Source organism: Trachurus japonicus, chromosome 6 (genome assembly GCF_045865225.1).
Source record: "Trachurus japonicus isolate A0001 chromosome 6, Traja_1.0".
NCBI classification, from domain to species: domain Eukaryota; kingdom Metazoa; phylum Chordata; class Actinopteri; order Carangiformes; family Carangidae; genus Trachurus; species Trachurus japonicus.
The window spans coordinates 27,724,504-27,739,425 of NC_140912.1; the positions used below are offsets into that span (position 1 = coordinate 27,724,504).

The following is a 14,922-nucleotide window of genomic DNA, read 5'->3' on the forward strand; positions in this document are numbered from 1 at the left end:
TGTGTGTGTGTGTGTTATAGAGGTTCTGTATGTGCTGTGTGAATGAATGGCTTGGAAGGTGCCACATAAGTGCAGTACATTGATGGCTCTCGCTTTATATGGGGTGGTACTGTAGTAATGGTAGTAGTAGACTTAAGATCCATTAAAGTAATCACCAAGATATGTCTTAGCTCCTGCAGTGAAAACCAGTCGTCTGGCTTTGTCTAAGTGTGTGACCTCTCCTGTGACTCCCTCTAAGTGTACTTAAAAGTCTGTGCTCCACCTCCTGCAGTGTTCGGCTCTGACTGAGTAAACCGAGGCTGAATTAAACCTCACACAAACACACACCTGCAGGTTCTCGCTCCCACAGTTCCTTTACACACACACACACGCACATACGATATACACACTCAAAGTACAAATATTTGGCATTTCTCCAACACCTTGTCCTCAATTCAGCAGCGAGCCCGTCTGTCATTCTGCAGAGTGCAGAGTTGGGCCGCACTATTGATTCCCTGCTATTAAGGCGGGAACACTAGTTAATCAGTTGGTCAGACAGCCAGTCAGCCAGTCAGTCAGCCAGACCAGGCAGGCAAGCCACATGCTCAATCACCAAGTCATTCACCTCCGAGGCTGTTCTGAGTGAAAAGCAAAAGCACAGTGGGAAGACAAAGGACTGAGATCACTGGAGCACCGAGCATGAAACGTTTGTGCAAATGCAATTTATGCAGCAAACAAGCATGACAGACGAGCCGGGTTCATAAACATCACAGAACATTTGTCCTGGTTTTAGTTACAAGATTTCTTGTGTCATGAGTTTCTGTGTATTTTGTGCTTCATCATTCATCTTCCAGCGCGGTGCATTATTCTGTCATTTCCTGATGAGAGAGCATCAGAAAAATGGTTCAAACTGGTACCATTAAAGGGATAGTTCACCCAAAATTCAAATTTCACCCATTATCTACTCAGGGGGGCTCGGTGCAGCACTGCATGTCCATATGACGGTCGTGAACGGAGCTTACTTTTCTTCGTCCAAAGAGACACACCAAAAAAACATCCAAATACCTCCATAGTGCTCGTCTATAATGTCCCTCTTGTATTGAAGCCCCAACATGAGAAATTGTTCCGAAAAAAATTGAATAAGTATATGTTTTAAGCTTATTTGTAGCGGAAGCTCCCAGCACTGCTCTTCCTGGTCCATCCAAATCTGACACGATTTGCATCGACACCCAGTTCATGGCTCCGCAAATCGCGCAAGATTCTGGCAGAGCAACACTGGGAGCTTCCACTACAAACAAGTTTAAAACATAGACTTATTAAATTTTTTTCGGAACAATTTCTCATGTTGGGGCTTCAATACAAGAGGGACATTAGAGACGAGCAGTATGGAGGTATTTGGATGTTTTTTGGTGTGTCTTTTTGGACAAAGAAAAGTGAGCCCCGTTCGCAACCGTCATATGGACATGCAGTGCTGCACGGAGCCCCGCTGTAACTCAGAGAAGGCACGGAGGACTCTGAAACTTCTCCCAGCCCTTAGTCGACATGAGGGTGAGTAGAGTGCAATTTGAATTTTGGATGAACTATCCCTTTAACAAAACGGCATCATGGTTTAGTGTGTACACATTACAACAACAACAACTGGATGAACCGTCAGTATATTAGAGGAGGTGGTCTATCTACCACACCGCTCATCGCTCCCCAGGCAGTTTAACACTCTCCATGACTCTTGTGACCCTAACGACTCATGATGACCACGAGAGTCAACAACTCTCAAAGTGTTAACGACCCCACAAGAGGTTAAATGCACCCTGGCCAATTAACTACACAACCCGCAGACTCACATCCTGCAGCAGTAATAAAGGCTCATTAATGCTCTTTGCCAGAAACACACACGGATACAGACGGACCCTCATTTTGTGGTTTTATTTCTGCACATATCCTGAAGCTGACTTACAGATACCGACTAAATGTAGCAACATCACCACAAACCACGGAGGGCAGCGTGGAGTAGATTAGCCGCTGGTCAAACCAGAGCAGGAAAACACGATTAAGGAAGAAAGTTTGGAAAATGGTGGAGGAAAGACTGTGAGAGTTGGTGAGAAATGATGTTACCGCACCAGGGCAGAGGGTTAGAAAACAACCACAGAACAGCTGGACAGGGATCAGACAGGAGTTGAGAGACTGGTTGGTTTATCATCCATCCAGACATAAACGATAGGCCTACATGGAAGCATGTAGTCAGTGATGGTTATAATGTTTAAAACACATCTATTTCAATACATTAAAGGAGACATATCAAGCCCCTTTTCCACAAATTAAAATAGTTCCCAGGTGTCTTAAAGGCATGTCTGTGACATGCTTCGGTCTAAATCCCCCAAGGATCAAACATCACAGCTCTTTTCATCCGCTCAAAACAGCTCTGTTCAGAACGGCTGGTTTCAGTGCCTGTCCCTTTAAATGCAAATTAACCACTGCTCACTAGGCCCCGCCCCCTCTTCCGGTACCTGTACTGGCAGGTAGGGGTGGGGTTATGCAAATTTGAAAACTAATGACATCATTGTACGACAACTGAGGGAACAGCTCGTAAAACCACGTGGATTTCAACCTCAGGAGCCTGAGAATTATAGATTTTTTTTTGTCAATTCTCACATTTTGGGGGCCAGAAGGCAAGACAAACACCTAAATATATGTTAAAGAGCCTTCAAACAGACATATGTCCATAATATGTCTCCTTTAAGGAAGCATTAATCCACCTTAAAGCAAGACTTTCTGCTATAACACTGAAATACTTAAAGTCCACATCAAGCATCTCTCTGGAAAACTGTACATTCATGCTGCAGCTCCCTGAAGACCCCCCACCACCAACCCTCCATAACCGAGCAACTGTCTGAACTTATATACAGACAGAACTTGACTCCAACACACACACATCAGTTGTATTTTTGTCTTGTTTTATGCCTTGGCCCCACACCTTGACCTTTAACCTCTGCCCCTCTGTCTGTCCTGCTGCCAACAATCACCAAAAAGACAAAAAAAACAACAAAACAAAACAAAAAAAACACCTACTATGGACAGAGGAGGACATAAACTCTGAGCTCCTCTAATTCTACTTCAACCAGAGGTGAGTCAACAACTTCAAGTAAAGTCCAGTTACCTTTGTAAAGACACAAACAAATATTGAAATGACTTCTTTTGAATCAGCTGATCCACTTTAAGCTCCGCCTCCAACAGTCGTCTCACATTAATTACCGTATACCCCAGTGTGTTTATTCCTGCTCCCTGGTACTACAGGTAACCATCGCTCCTCTCCAACCTACAATAAATATTCCCCCCATATACATTTTTAAAAATATGAAACTTTAAAGACATTGTGTATGTAGGTAATGCTCCTGTTCTCTCTGCGCTGTGTTGAACTGCTCTGGGGGAAACACAGCGCTGTAAAACACTTCTTACGAAAGGTAAATGGCAAACTTTGAGAAATCCTGAGGCTGGAAATAAGAGGTTTATCCTGCTGAGGATGCAACTTCAAAGATTGGAAACAGCAGCTGTCAAAACAGTTGTGTACTTTCTAAATATTTAAACCCAGATCGTTTTTCCCCCCCGCTACACTAAACAAGCAGAAAGTATTATTTGCAGTCTATAGATATATCAGTAACCCCAGTTTGACAGTAAACTCAGACACAGACTTCAAATTAAAAAGTTCCTAAATCGGTATTGACTTAAGCCACAGCTGTGTTTGCATTGTGTGAAGAGTTACAGATAAAAATCAACATTAGTGAAGTTTCACCAAGATCCTTTATAAATTGAGAGATGTGGAAATCATCCTTGCTGCACTATAAATGCACGAGTACACGAAGGACATCTGCATTAGATCTGATGTATTTCTGTTAAAACCTGCATTAAAATGCATCTCCATATGCGTCTAAATTGATCGCTTTGATTGGATCTCATTTACCCGATTTAAATGCAAATAAACAGGTAGCTATACATTGTTGTTTTTAGTGGTTCTGTCGGTAATATGCTTGTGAATGAAAGAAGCAGAGAAAGGCAGTGAGGCACAGAGCGGCTGATGTAATCAATTCACTATGCACAGCTCTACATTTAAATAAGAGCTTTAGCCACTCGAAATAATAAAATATTTTCAGTTCATTATGTAAAAACGTTGGGACTAATGAGATTGATGAAGACGTCAGCAGAGCAGGTGGTCCTTCAATGTGGTCTGGATTCGTCTGCATTTGTGTTTATGCTGCAAAACGAGTGTGGCTACATATGGCGCAGACCACCTCCCACTGTGGTCTCAGGCTGCGTTCACACTATTTTAGTTTTAAAATGCATCTCTTTTGCAACGTTTTCACCCTCCATCCATACTACTTGCACCTATCTGAGCAACGATAACAGAGTTTTTTGGAAATGCTTTGGACCCTGTCTCATACGAAGGAGTATTAGGGCCAACCAAAAAAAAAAAAAAAAAAAGGCTGGCAAAAAATGTTAAAAAAAGCTAGCCAAAAAATAATAATAATCCAGCACAAGAAAAAAAAAATCTGGCCAAAAAAAAAGGCTAGCCAAAAAGAAAAAAAAAAAAAAATCCAGCACAAGGAAAAAAAATCTGGCAAAAATTAAAAAAAAAATTAAAAAAATTCCAGCACAAGAAAACAAAAAAAAATCCGGCAAAAAAAAAAAGGGCCAGGAATAAAAATAATAAATTGAGAAAATATCAAACTAATATAGTCGGTGGCCATGGCTGCCTCCACAAATGCCTTGATTAAGCTGTAAGAAGAAGAATCTGCTTCAGTAATAAAGAGGTTCTCTCTCTTTTGGCTCATAAACACGGTGCGGTCATAAGTATAAGGACGTTGAAGAGACTGTGTCGGAAACTTGGTTTGTTGAGGAGGATAAACCACACAAACTTAGAGGAGGTGGCCACATTCGTACAAAATGAAATAGCTGGAACTGGACAGATGCAATAAGGCAACTGATCAAGTTGTTTTACAGTTGCACCACTTCAGAAAATCACCTTCACACTCCAAAGACGTAGCTACACACTCCGGCTGCTTTCAATGAGTCGTCAGTCACTGTACTAAGTTGGTTGTGGTACTGTGGTCAAGCCTCTGCAGTTTTTTTCTTTCCGCCTGACCCTTTCCTGGCTTTTTTCTCTCTTTTTTTCCTGACTTTTTTTTGCCTTGCCTTTTTTTCCTTTTCTTGTGCCGGAATTTTTTATTTTTTCGGCTGGCCCTAATACTCCTAATACTAATAAAACTGTGTTTAAAAAACAAAAATGTCTGCACCCAGACAAGTGTTTTACTGTAGCTCTGTATCGTTGTGTAGATGGGAGTCAGAATGAGCGACATGGAGACCTCTGGTAACGACGACGCCTGCGGTCCCTCCCTGTGATTGGATGTCATCAGCCTCGACTACTGTACCAGTGGTGAAAACAACATGAATCATGAATTACGGTCAGCGCTACTTCTTGACCTTCTTGTCTTCTCCGGCTCCTGTTTACCAGGTCTGAACAAGAGCCTCTGACTTCTGTCGTGCGACCTCTGGTGAATCTAATGAGCGGTGTCTCAGCGTTTACACAATCAGACACGTCCATGAAGCCACAAATAATAATAATAAAAAAAACAACCAATAAAACAAAAAGCTGATGTAAGAAAATTCGACTTTACTGCAGAATTCAACTTTGTCGCTCCTGGGCAGACTTTTGTGAGGCATATTTTTTTTTCTTTAACTCTCTCTCCCTTTCTTTCTGTCTATTGATGGCCGTCCCTCAAGGGTCAAGCTCAGTTCAATATTGTAAAAGATCTACTTATCAATAATTCACAAATACTGACTGCCCACTTCACAGGAAACGCTGCCTCCCTCCCTCCCTCCCTCCCTCCCTCCGTCTCTCCTCTTGTTCGTTTCACCCCTCTCATTCTCTCGCTCTGCCTTTCTCTGGCTGTCATCCCTTTCTTCCTTCAGCCTGCATCTCTACACTTTCATCTTTGTCTACTGTTTATTTACCTGTGAGTTTCTTCCTTCCTGCCTCCTCCATCTATTTATTCCTGCACACGCACACACACACACACACACACACACACACACACACACACACACACACACACACACACACACACACACACACACACACACACACACACACACACACACACACAGAGCCGTGGAGCGGTGTGCCGGCTCCTCAGCCCACTCTCTTTAACGCTCTTCCCACACTAACTTCTTCTGTGCTACAGATCAGAAATGCATGAGTCCAATACACAACCAGTAAGTCAGAAAAACTCTGCAGATTTTGACTGGAATCAGATTTTTTTTTTTACACTTTATCGATCCACATATTGATTAGTGTTTGCACCACCTTACCTCCTGTAGGCAAACAATGGCAGCAGCCCTCTGATCACAGCCTCCGCTGCTTTTACTCAATGTTTAAAACTATTTCTTTAAAATTGAAATTCAAAATCTCCTTTTTAATTGAAAAAGAACAATTACAGTAAACATCTGGTTAATCTGTAATAGTGTATATTAACACTGTTTAGGCACTCAGTCCTCCATCCTCACTTTGTGGTCTCCAGGACCTTGGTTGTCATGGCTACAATGATAAACACACCAGAGTGTACTGATGGCAGCGTGCCCGACCTTCAGTGGTTTACAATAACAAAATACTCAACGTTTATTTAAAGAGATAGTTCAACATTTTTGGCTAATCCCTATAGTCATAGCAGTAGGTTCGTTACCTTTAATTGTCGGTGCAAGCTATTTTTAGAACGGCGGAGCAGAGCCACGAGCTGCTCAGAGCTACGCTACGGAGGCTCATGGGATTTCTTGGTTTCCCTCATTAAACTCATCAAATAACTATCTAACAACTCCAAAACGCTATGAGATAATAACGTACAAACAACTCCATCTCGTAACGTTCTGTTATTATCTCATAGCGTGGTGAATGTGCAGGTCACAACTTGTCCACCAGAGCGTTTTGTAGCGAGTTGTTGGATTGTGTATTTGATGAGTTTGACGAGGGAAACCAAGAAATCCCATGAGCCTCCCTCTGAGCAGCTCGCGGCTCTGCTCTGCCGTTCTAAAAGTAGCTTGCACCGACAATTAAAGGTAACAAACCTACTCCTAAAACTATAGGGATTATGGCAATGGGTCAATTTGACAAAATGTTGAACTATCCCTTTAAAAAACAAACAAACCAAAAAAACCCTTGTTGTTAAAACAGTTGTCACAGAAGAATAAACGCTACTTTCACCTCCTCTCTCTCTTCATACTGCGCCTCCAGACTTATTTCTTTTCTCCTGTCATAACAACTATAGCCACTAGATGTCACCTAGCAACAAAACGTAGCATAAAATATTACTACCGCTACAGTCTATGGAAATATCTGATACCGCCGCCCCTCCGCGTCCTGAGTCTCAGCTGTTCACTTTTAATAAACGTCTGACAGAGGAAGAAATGAGATCAAATGTTAAATGTTAAACCGTTTTTAATTCACAGCGCCCTCTCTCCCTCTTGGATCTGTCACACGGCTCACATTTCATTTTCTCACTTGGAAAAAAAGAAAAGAAACCCCTGTAGGTTTAATCTCAGGCCTTATTTGACTTCTCAGCCAAAACTTTTTGCCGAAGAAACTGGAGTTCTCTTTTCATGAGACTCGTGCCTAATGGGTCTCATCCCTCCGACTTCTGACATAAGTTATATGTGAGATTTCTGATTCTGGTCGGCGCTAATTAGAGGCAGATCCCCCGCCAGTGTGGCCAGTAGCTAGAGAGACCGAGGGGAAACTGGAGAGCAGAAATATGCAGAGGTATTGTTCTCCGAGGGAGAGAGGACCGGCGTGAATGTTATTTAATTTTAATATTTAAATAAGCTCCTTATTCAGTCTGATGTCTAGAAACAAAAACAGCTCAAACACAGAGTCACAGAAGCCAGGGGCATGAATACAACAGTAGCGTCTTCTTTACACTAATTATACAGCTCCCTCCACTTATCTGTCACATTTAAGACAACATTAAAAGTGTGAGGATTAAAAATGAGACGGAGGGTTGTTGAAAGTCAGAAACTGTGGTTGCGTGAAAGCTCATTATCCAACAACCTGAGTAGATGTGCTGTTAAAATGGCCATCGCATAAAATAATAATGGAAGAATGATCCCGCTTGTTTGAACAAAACCAGAAAAAAGTTGCCTGTTAACAGTTTGAGAAGAAGAAGAGGTGGAGAGGAAGGATCATGGAAAACCCGCTCAATTATAAACAGCAGCAACATACAGCATGTCAATTAATAAACCAGTGAGATCAAAGGCAAAGGAGTTTGTTAAAGGGACAGTTCACCCAAAATTCAAATTTCACTCATTATCTACTCACCCTCATGTCGACTAAGGGCTGGGAGCTGCTTTCTCTGAGTTACAGCGGGGCTCCGTGCAGCACTGCATGTCCATATGACGGTTGCGAATGGGCCTCACTTTTCTTCGTCCAAAGAGACACACCAAAAAACATCCAAATACCTCCATACTGCTCGTCTGTAATGTCCCTCTTGTATTGTATTGAAGCCCCAACATGAGAAATTGTTCTGAAAAAAATGTAATAACTCTATGTTTTAAGGTTGTTTGTAGCGGAAGCTCCCAGTGTTGCTCTGCCAGAAGCGATTTGCGGAGCCGTGAATTGGGTGTCAATGCAAATCGTGTGAGATTTGGACGGACCAGGAAGAGCAGTGCTGGGAGCTTCCGCTACAAACAAGCTTAAAATATATACTAATTTTTTTTTTTTTTCGGAACAATTTCTCATGTTGGGGCTTCAATACAAGAGGGACATTACAGACGAGCACTATGGAGGTATTTGGATGTTTTTTGGTGTGTCTTTTTGGACGAAGAAAAGTGAGCTCCGTTCGCAACCGTCATATGGACATGCAGTGCTGCACGGAGCCCCGCTGAAATTTGAATTTTGGGTGAACTATCCCTTTAAGTCTCTCTGTCTGGTGCGTTTAGTGTCTGTCGGACAACTGAGGTTTTTTTACCTGAGCGAATATCCAGGTGAGCTTCATGTGCTTGGTGGCGGCGTAGCTGCACTCCAGCAGCCTGGGTCTGCTGTTCACGTCCACCAGACACTTGTTGTCGTCGTCGTCGATGGTGGGACTCAGCACGCCGAGGTGGAGCTGCTGGGAGCTGGTGTAGTACACGTTCTGCTGGGAGACACAGAGACAAAGAGGGGGGAGGGGGAGTAAGGTTTAATAATGACGGGCTCCGAACACACCTCCAGTCAGGCCCGAGTGACGCTGAATCCTCCTCAGCTGCTCAACACCATTACAAGGTAAAAGACCGCCGGCTGTTGTTGTCTTCGTAATGAAAAATGTATTTTCTTAGTTTTAATCCTGTTTACACATGTTAATTGATCATTAATCTGCTGATATTTGCCAAGTTTGTGTCAAAAAAGTAATTATCTGAGTATTTTTACAACATAAATTGATGGATTTTCTCTTAACGTAAAACGATTTCAGACGTTTGATGACTTATCCTGCACTCGAGGCTGTTCCTAATTTTGAATCCAATTAAAATTGTTTGTTGAGTTTATCATATGTACATATCTACAGTATATATAATGAAATTAAAACACAGAGCGATGTCATGCTTGTAGATGTTCGATTTTAAGTGCAAACAATTCACAATGTTTCACAAAAGACCATAAAAACTTACAACAAAAACTTGTAACATGCACAAAAAGAAAGGGGCCGTAGCAATACTGTTTTGATAACAATCTAGGTTTTCAAAGTGGGGGCCAGATTGGAGGGAAGATGAGAACAAATGCAGATCATAAAATAAATTTGAATTATTATATTTTGAGCATTATTATAAAATATAATTTATAATAATATTAAGGTATTGAAACATTATGCTCATCTTTCTAATTGCCTGCCAGTCAAAATATCAATAATGGCGTCATAACTGTCAGCTAATGCTACTTGGGGGCCTTGGCATGGGGCCCTTTATTTTTACGAGAAATACGTGGAACTGCGCTCTGAGAGCTGTTTCAGGATGTGTTTAAACATGTGATGCTGAATTATTTACATAATTGGTGATTTTAGCCTCTTTAACTGAGTAGGTCATGCTGTGTAAAAAGGGCTTTTGTGACAGATTCATGTTTGATTATGAGTCTTATTTCCATGCTAATTATTTTCCGAACCTTTTTGGAAATGCCACACTGTTGTCGATACATATTCATAGATGGTTAAGTGAACTTTCTTTTACCTAACCTGTAAAATTCACCATGTGACATTCTGTGACTGGTTCATGAAGTGAAAAGGTAAACAGAGCCGCCTGTAACTGATCTAATTAAAGAGAAAAGCCGGAAATATTCAGTTCACAGGGGACGACGGAGGGAAAGAGAGGTCAGGGACGAGGCTGGCTAAATATTAGCTGTGGAAACTTTGCATACCTGAAGAAACAAATAATAAAATATAAAAAATAAAACACAAAACACATGGTAATGAATGCAAATGTTGGCCCAGTTTTGAAACCTTGCAAATAATGTCTAGTGAGGTGAATCAAACGCACCTAAAGTAGTCGGAAAATTTAAAAAAAAACATAAAGTGAGACATGCATTTCCCTCCTGAGTGTGACGGAGGAAGAGAAAAGATGAGACAAAGAATCACAGACGACTTTGACACGGGTAAAGCAAATGAGAAGGATCAAGGTCGTGAAGTGAAATCAAAACAAGACTGAAAGAAAGTTGAGATCAAGGCTGAAACAGAAGAGGAAGCACAAGAAGCTGCACAAATGGAAACAGCTCCGAGTCTTGTGAGTGAGTGAGTGAGTGAGTGAGTGAGTGAGTGAGTGAGTGAGTGAGTGAGTGAGTGAGTGAGTGAGTGTGTGATTTTTTTGATTTTAGTGGAAGTGTGAGGAGGCCCAGAGGAGGTAATTGATGAGAAAGATGACCGTCTTGTAGAAACAGGACATTTCCAGATAGGAGCCATTATCTGACTGTGAAACCGCCGCCGCCGTCGCTGCAGAGCTTTTAAGCCGCTGTTTAAATAAAAAAAAAACACACACACACACAAGCGCAGACTGATGTGTGCATGTGTGTGCATTAAGCGTTGGAGTGTGTGTGAAAGCTTCTGCGTGAGCAATCTGTTTTTCTGTGTATGTGCATGCTGGCTAATACGAGTGATTAAGCTCGCATCTGTCAATAGATTGGTGCTCTGCTCCCGACAGAGGGGCTTAATGCTATCTCCTCTCCTGTCACGGCTTCTTAAAACCTCTAATAGAAGGATTAGCACAGCGCCGCGCTAGACAGACAGCAATCTCCCACAACAGATGTACACATTAACAAGTGTGGACAAGAGACCGCCTGTAAAGCTCGTCCTTTTTTAACATCACCTTTTTTTTCCAGTATAGATGACATTTTGATCTGAGGGAAGTTGGGAAGGCAAAAGACGGTGCACTTGGGTGATGTAGGGTGCAGGGTTCAGACCTGTGGCTCGTTTGCTCTGCTCTGATTCTCAGGGCGAAAAAAATTATGCAATTGTTGCATTTTTCTATTGGGTCGTTTGTGTTTTTACATGGTAACAGTCTCAAGAGGTCCAAAGTTGTAAACAAATGCCATGTATGAATCAACTGTTCTGTCATTGGTCAGAAATCTCACCAGGAAGGAGAAGGAAGTTACCCACGAAAAACAAAAAACATGGGATAGATGTCTCAATGGCCCTGAAAATTAAAACCCGACCTTGCGTTGAAGCCTGGACCCGACCAGATCTGAGTCAGATGTATGGGCTACAGTATATTATCGGCCTGAACTTGGCCCAAAGAACCCAGCCTGAACCGGCCGGTGCGTCCAGTTGGGTCGGCCCGGCCCGTTGAGAGACATTGAACATTAGCCTACCTCCATATCTCCGCTGCAGCATGCACAACAAATCAGTCTTAAAATAGAAACTTCAACTTTATTTGAAAATGTAAATTGATTACGACATTGGAAGGGAACTGTTTTCTTAGCTTTTTGTTAAGTTAATTGTTTTTCTCTTTGATTGTTTTGTGTTTTTTGTTCTTTTTCGATTGTTTTGCTGATGGATTAAATTCTGGCTTCTAGGTTTTTATACATATATTGAATGCTAATATGTACAGTACGTATGCTTATGTATCATTCGTGGGTACCTCAGGAAGATCAGCTGACTGCTACGGTATCAGCTAATGGGGATCCGTAATAAAAAAATAAAATCAGCACAGTGTCGCGTTTTGTGCCGGTTCCCACTTGTTTTATCACCAATCTGAGCGAGTTTGCTGTGTTGACATCTGCCCAAACTAACTCATCTTTGGGGTTGAACGCTTTCTGTTCCGGAGCAACTGCTCCAAACGAGCCAGGTCTGAATACACTGTTAATCTGTGTGATACGTGAAGACAAAAGTCGTCCACAGTCAACAGCAGGTTAACACTGTGTGGGTAAAGCAGCTTCATAGTTTTACCTTCAGCAGCAGCTTGTATGTATAAACAAGATGAAGCTCAGTGGCTCCTAGAAGCTGCAGCTCTCGTTGCATTCTGATAAACTAGATATATCAACACGTTTTGAAGATCCTGTGTCACTAAAATCACTTTGGCCTTCAGCCCGTTGGATTTTTAAATATTTTCTTTTGCACAAGTAGAAAATTTGGCCTGAAGACGACGATGATGATGATGTTGGCAGAACGGTCAGGAGGTTGCCAAAAACTGTCATCCCATGAAAAATGAGAGCAGCAGTCATTTCAAAAAGTGCCCATAAATGTGTGTTCATGTTCAAGAGACAAAGCTCTCCAACAGCGGAGTAATTAAGTGGCAACGACCAGACATGAATTTAAATTTGTACTTGTTAAAAACTGGGGTGCTGCCTTAAAATGAAGTGAAAACAGAGGAATTAGTCTGACAATCGGACTTAACAAGATCTTTAACACAACAAGGCAATACATTACAAAATTCTGTCTCATCTTGTATCTTATTTTTTCAAACATAGGCTATATATTATTATTGCTGCTGGTGTCGTAACAGCTACAATGACAAAGTCTTCCTCCCATTCTCATCTTAATCCATCATGAGGATTAAGTAAGTGTGTGATGAAGTTCGTACTCATACAAGTAAAACGGTGACAACCCTGGACTCTGTGGTGGAGGCAAAGAAGCCCATTGAAGAATGCTACAATTCCTAAAGGAGAATTCCGTCCATTTTTGACCCCTAAATCGTTGTCCTGATGGTCACCCAGTGTTGGGGGGAGCAAAAAACGCCACTAAAATTGATGCAGACAAACCGGAGTTACACCATGGCTACCCGGCGCTTGGGATAGCGACAATGCTAACCTATGGGGGCAATTCTTTCAACCACAACAAACACTCAGAAAACAATCAAATATCTACGGTACATGACTGGAATCCTTACGATACACAACTGAACTCATATATAAACAGTATAAACTTTGTGTTTTTGCTTGTAGTAAGTAACACAAAGTTTATACTGTTTATACTGTACACTACATGTTCAGTGGTGTGTTGTAAGGATTCGAGTCATGGTACATGTACCATAGATATTTGATTCTTTTCTGAGTGTTTGTTGTGGTTAAAAGAATTGCCCCCATGGGTTAGCATAGTCACTATCCCTAGTGCCGTCTAGCCATGGTGTAACTCCGGTTTGCCTGCATCAATTTTAGTCGCGTTTTTGCTCCCCCCAACACTGGGAGACCATCAGGAAAACGATTTAGGGGTCAAAAATGGCCGGAATTCTCCTTTAAATGAAATGGACACAAGTGTTAATTGTAGCATGCTAACCAGCCCTGGCCTGCTCATCACTCTCTGATCCCTGTGTTGTCTCTAATCTGTCCTGAAGATGCAGCGATGCTAAGAGTGAGAATATTAATCCCTTTGAAATATCAACACAGAAGAAAAGTCAGAGCAAGAAAATTACAAATTCTGCTTAACTGGGTGAGGATCAGATCTCAAACTTGTTCTCAAAAGTTTTCAAAAGGCATTTTAAATAAAAATTCAAAGCAAAAACTTTGTAAACTGCATCATTTTTCTGTCCGTTTTTTAATTGGTTCTTCAATAACAGTGAAGCTCTGAGCTCTGACAGACAGACCCATTTGTTTCCGACCTGGACGCCTTTTCATTTGATTTGATTTTTTTTTTTTTTTTTTTGTTCCAGTACGAATGTGACTTTGTTCTGAGCGCGGCTCCTGGTGAGCTTATTACTGTCAGCAAGATATGTAGTCAGCCAGGCTAATCACTGGTGTTTCCCTCAGCCATCTGCTCTGGTGGCGCAACGACAACACACACACACACGCGCACACACACATTCATGCATAGCAGCTGCAAAACTGTCTCAGTACATAATGAAAAGGATCATCCAGACGAGTGGAGCAGACAGAGGCAGAGGAGGAGCGTTTAAGAGAGGGAGCAGCACAATGAGGTTAACTCCAGAGAAGCTGCTGGTATTTATAGATACAGCAGGTAACGAACTGACTACAAAAACCTGCACACACACACACACACACACACACACACACACACACACACAGAAAGAGAGGGAGCTCATTATTAAAGTGTACACTGATCAGTCTGGTGATCACTGTGGTCCGACTACGACCAGAACCACATCTGCACTTTATGACCGCAGCCGATTAATGGCTCCAAATTCTGTCTCTGTAGTTGTGAAGCAAATGTAATTTTTTAAGTTTTGCATTAAGTGTGATAGCGTTTGATCCCACGGAGTGGTTGTGATTGTATATCTCTGACACACGCACGCACACGCACACACTTTGTAAAGAAGTTTTGAGTCTGATAATTGGTTTGAGTTTTCTTTGTATCAAACTGACTCTCTGGTGAAAAAACTACTTTTAATCATTAATACACCAACAACTTCTCCCTAAAATGATAAATCAATGTCTTCTAAAGTCTCTTTAGTAAGAGAAAAGCCGTGGCTGCAGGAAAAGCTTTTGCCCCCCCCGCC

The 14,922-nt window shown here is 41.8% G+C and overlaps 1 protein-coding gene across 2 annotated transcripts in view; it reads right to left on the minus strand.

The window, feature by feature from the left end:
- Positions 1-14,922, minus strand: part of LOC146986332 (polypeptide N-acetylgalactosaminyltransferase 18-like) — a 165,846-nt gene that overhangs the window by 11,201 nt on the left and 139,723 nt on the right. The window contains exon 10 of one of the 2 annotated variants that reach the window (XM_085780096.1): positions 8,985-9,152. In XM_085780096.1, coding sequence (XP_085636222.1) covers positions 8,985-9,152 — 168 coding nt within the window. The remainder of the gene's footprint in view (positions 1-8,984; positions 9,153-14,922) is intronic. The other variant, XM_085780095.1, reaches the window with a different exon arrangement.